The sequence below is a fragment of the Squalius cephalus genome (genome assembly GCF_949319135.1).
Source record: "Squalius cephalus genome assembly, chromosome: 3".
In the NCBI taxonomy this organism is placed as follows: domain Eukaryota; kingdom Metazoa; phylum Chordata; class Actinopteri; order Cypriniformes; family Leuciscidae; genus Squalius; species Squalius cephalus.
The window spans coordinates 56706890-56709118 of NC_137124.1; the positions used below are offsets into that span (position 1 = coordinate 56706890).

Genomic DNA, 2229 nt, shown 5'->3' on the forward strand with positions numbered 1-2229 from the left:
TTTGTGACATTTCGAGTAAATTTTCTGCTCAAAATGACACATTCAAACACAAAAACGATCCATCAAATGTTACCGTCATTGTGTATTGTCTACCAAGTATTGAGGTCTTTGCATTAACATGAGGCTTAACATCTGACATGATGTAGTTTAAATTACTTAGATAATCTAAGTAAAGCATATACTATAAATGACTTGTATAATTCAATATTATTGTTTGAGTGAAATGTATTGCAAAGGAAATTTCAACTAAATCGATATTAATCAACCTTTTACTAGCCAAGTTAAAATGACTTATTTTCTGTGTTACTTTCACTTAACTAGGTTAAGTAAAGTTTACTTAATTCCATATTCCAAGTAAATTTAACTTAAAGATTTCTACTGATAAATATGTTTAGGTTTTTACTTGGCAAACTTTGTAAATTTACTAGCATTTTCTGAGTGAAAAAACTTAGCAAGCTTTTTTCAAGTAAATCCTACTCCAATTTTTTTTCAGTGTACAAAACACTTTTTGAAACCAGATTTAGTTTTTATTTAGAAAACAAGTGGTGAATATGGAAAATGTCAATACATTTACAAACAATATAACTTGGTTTAATACCACTTATAGCAAACTTTAGTCTAAATATAGTGGGATCAATTAAACGTGCCTGGATCAACATAGGCATAGGCCAGGAAATCTCCTAGTTTGTTCCCTTCATCGTCATAGTGAAACATTCGAAAGCACTGGTCACAAAACAGGCAGGGGTCCGTGGGGGCAAGAGCATCACTGGTTGTCATCCACCTGCTGATATAGAGATGACACACAGAACACTTCCGAGTCACGACTCTGTGCTTGTGAGTGATGAGCGGGTAGAGCTTCAAGTCCAAACAATCATCCTGATGGACCAGTCTGACGTCAGTGAGGATGACAACATGCTCACAATCACCCTGGTGTGTGTATAGATATGGAAACCCAACTTTCATCTTCAGGTCATAGAAAGACGTGTCCTCCATCTTAGCAGTCTTGAAGTCTGGGAAGTCTCTGGTTCTGGCCCATTCTTGTGTGGTCATGCTGATGTCTTGGCATTCTGGGAACCGTGTGTCATTGAAGAATGTGCCATTGAAGAAAAAGAAAGCAGACTTGTAATGATCCTTGCTGATGAACTGTGGCACCATGTCTGGAGTGTTGCTGAACTCTCCAAACACCTGCAGGTCACTGACGCAGCAGATCGCATCTCTAAGATCACTCAGCCTCTGAGAGCCCAACACATGCAGAGTCTGACATGCCCTCACAACCTTGAACCGCTGAAACAGAATGGGATACATGATATTGAAGGTCAATATGATTTCTCCTTCAGGGATCAGGTCTCTGGGGTTATTATCGGGCTTCTTGCCCACAGATATCATCTCCATTTCATTGGCATAGACTTCATGTCGGTCAACAGTGTCTCTGGTCAGTGTTTCTTTATAATCTCGTCTTCTCTTGCGTAATTTCAGTGTGGATAGATGAGGATCTGATGGCACAGTGTCTGCGTCTTCGTGTCCACTTCTCAGGGAATCAACACTGCAGATGATTTTGAGTTCCTCCAATGTCTTGGGCTCAATGCCCATTTCTTCAACGAACTCCACATCCTCGATCTCTGGGGCTGTGTTAGAGTATGAATACACCTCCGGATTTAACACATCCAGCCATAAATCTCTAAACGTGCCAATATGAAACTCGTTCGAGTTGACGTTAATGAATTCATAAGCAGGCACGTTTTCAAGTTGCTTTTCTTCGCGCGTCAAACTACTTCCTTCCGCCATGACAAGTTATGCATCGACATAGCAAAAAGGACCTTCTTCTCAATGTACGCTGAGCTGTGTAGGTACCATAGACTGTAGAAAATACACGGAAAACTTCTTCTTCTTCTTCTAGGATTTAATGGCGGTTGGCAAACCAACTTAAAAGGTGCATTCCCGCCACCTACTGAAATGGAGTGTGAAGCGCATATTTGGAAAGGAAGTTTAAACTAGATCTACTCTTTAAAAAAAAAAAAAAAAAAAAAAAAAAAAAATTATATATATAATATATATATATATAGTACCAGTCAAAAGTTTGGAAACATTACTATTTTTAATGTTTTTGAAAGAAGTCTCTTATGCTCATCAAGCCTGCAGTTAAAAAAAAAACAAAAAAAAAAAACAAAAAAAAAAACAGTAATATTATGAAATCTTATTACAATTTAAAATAATGGTTCTCTTTTTTAA

At 37.5% G+C, this 2229-nt stretch overlaps 1 protein-coding gene across 1 annotated transcript; it reads right to left on the reverse strand.

Moving 5' to 3' along the window:
* Positions 1–496: 496 nt before the first annotated feature.
* On the reverse strand, positions 497–1884 carry snapc3 (small nuclear RNA activating complex, polypeptide 3). The gene has a single exon (XM_079867956.1). The coding sequence runs from the start codon at positions 1783–1785 to the stop codon at positions 634–636; it is 1152 nt and encodes a 383-aa protein (XP_079724082.1). The 5' UTR covers positions 1786–1884; the 3' UTR covers positions 497–633.
* Between the last annotated feature and the right edge of the window lie 345 nt (positions 1885–2229).

What these genes read in the sequence shown, in the direction of transcription:
- snapc3 (XM_079867956.1), bottom strand. Translation starts at nt 1,785, where the DNA reads ATGGCGGAAGGAAGTAGTTTGACGCGCGAAGAAAAGCAACTTGAAAAC.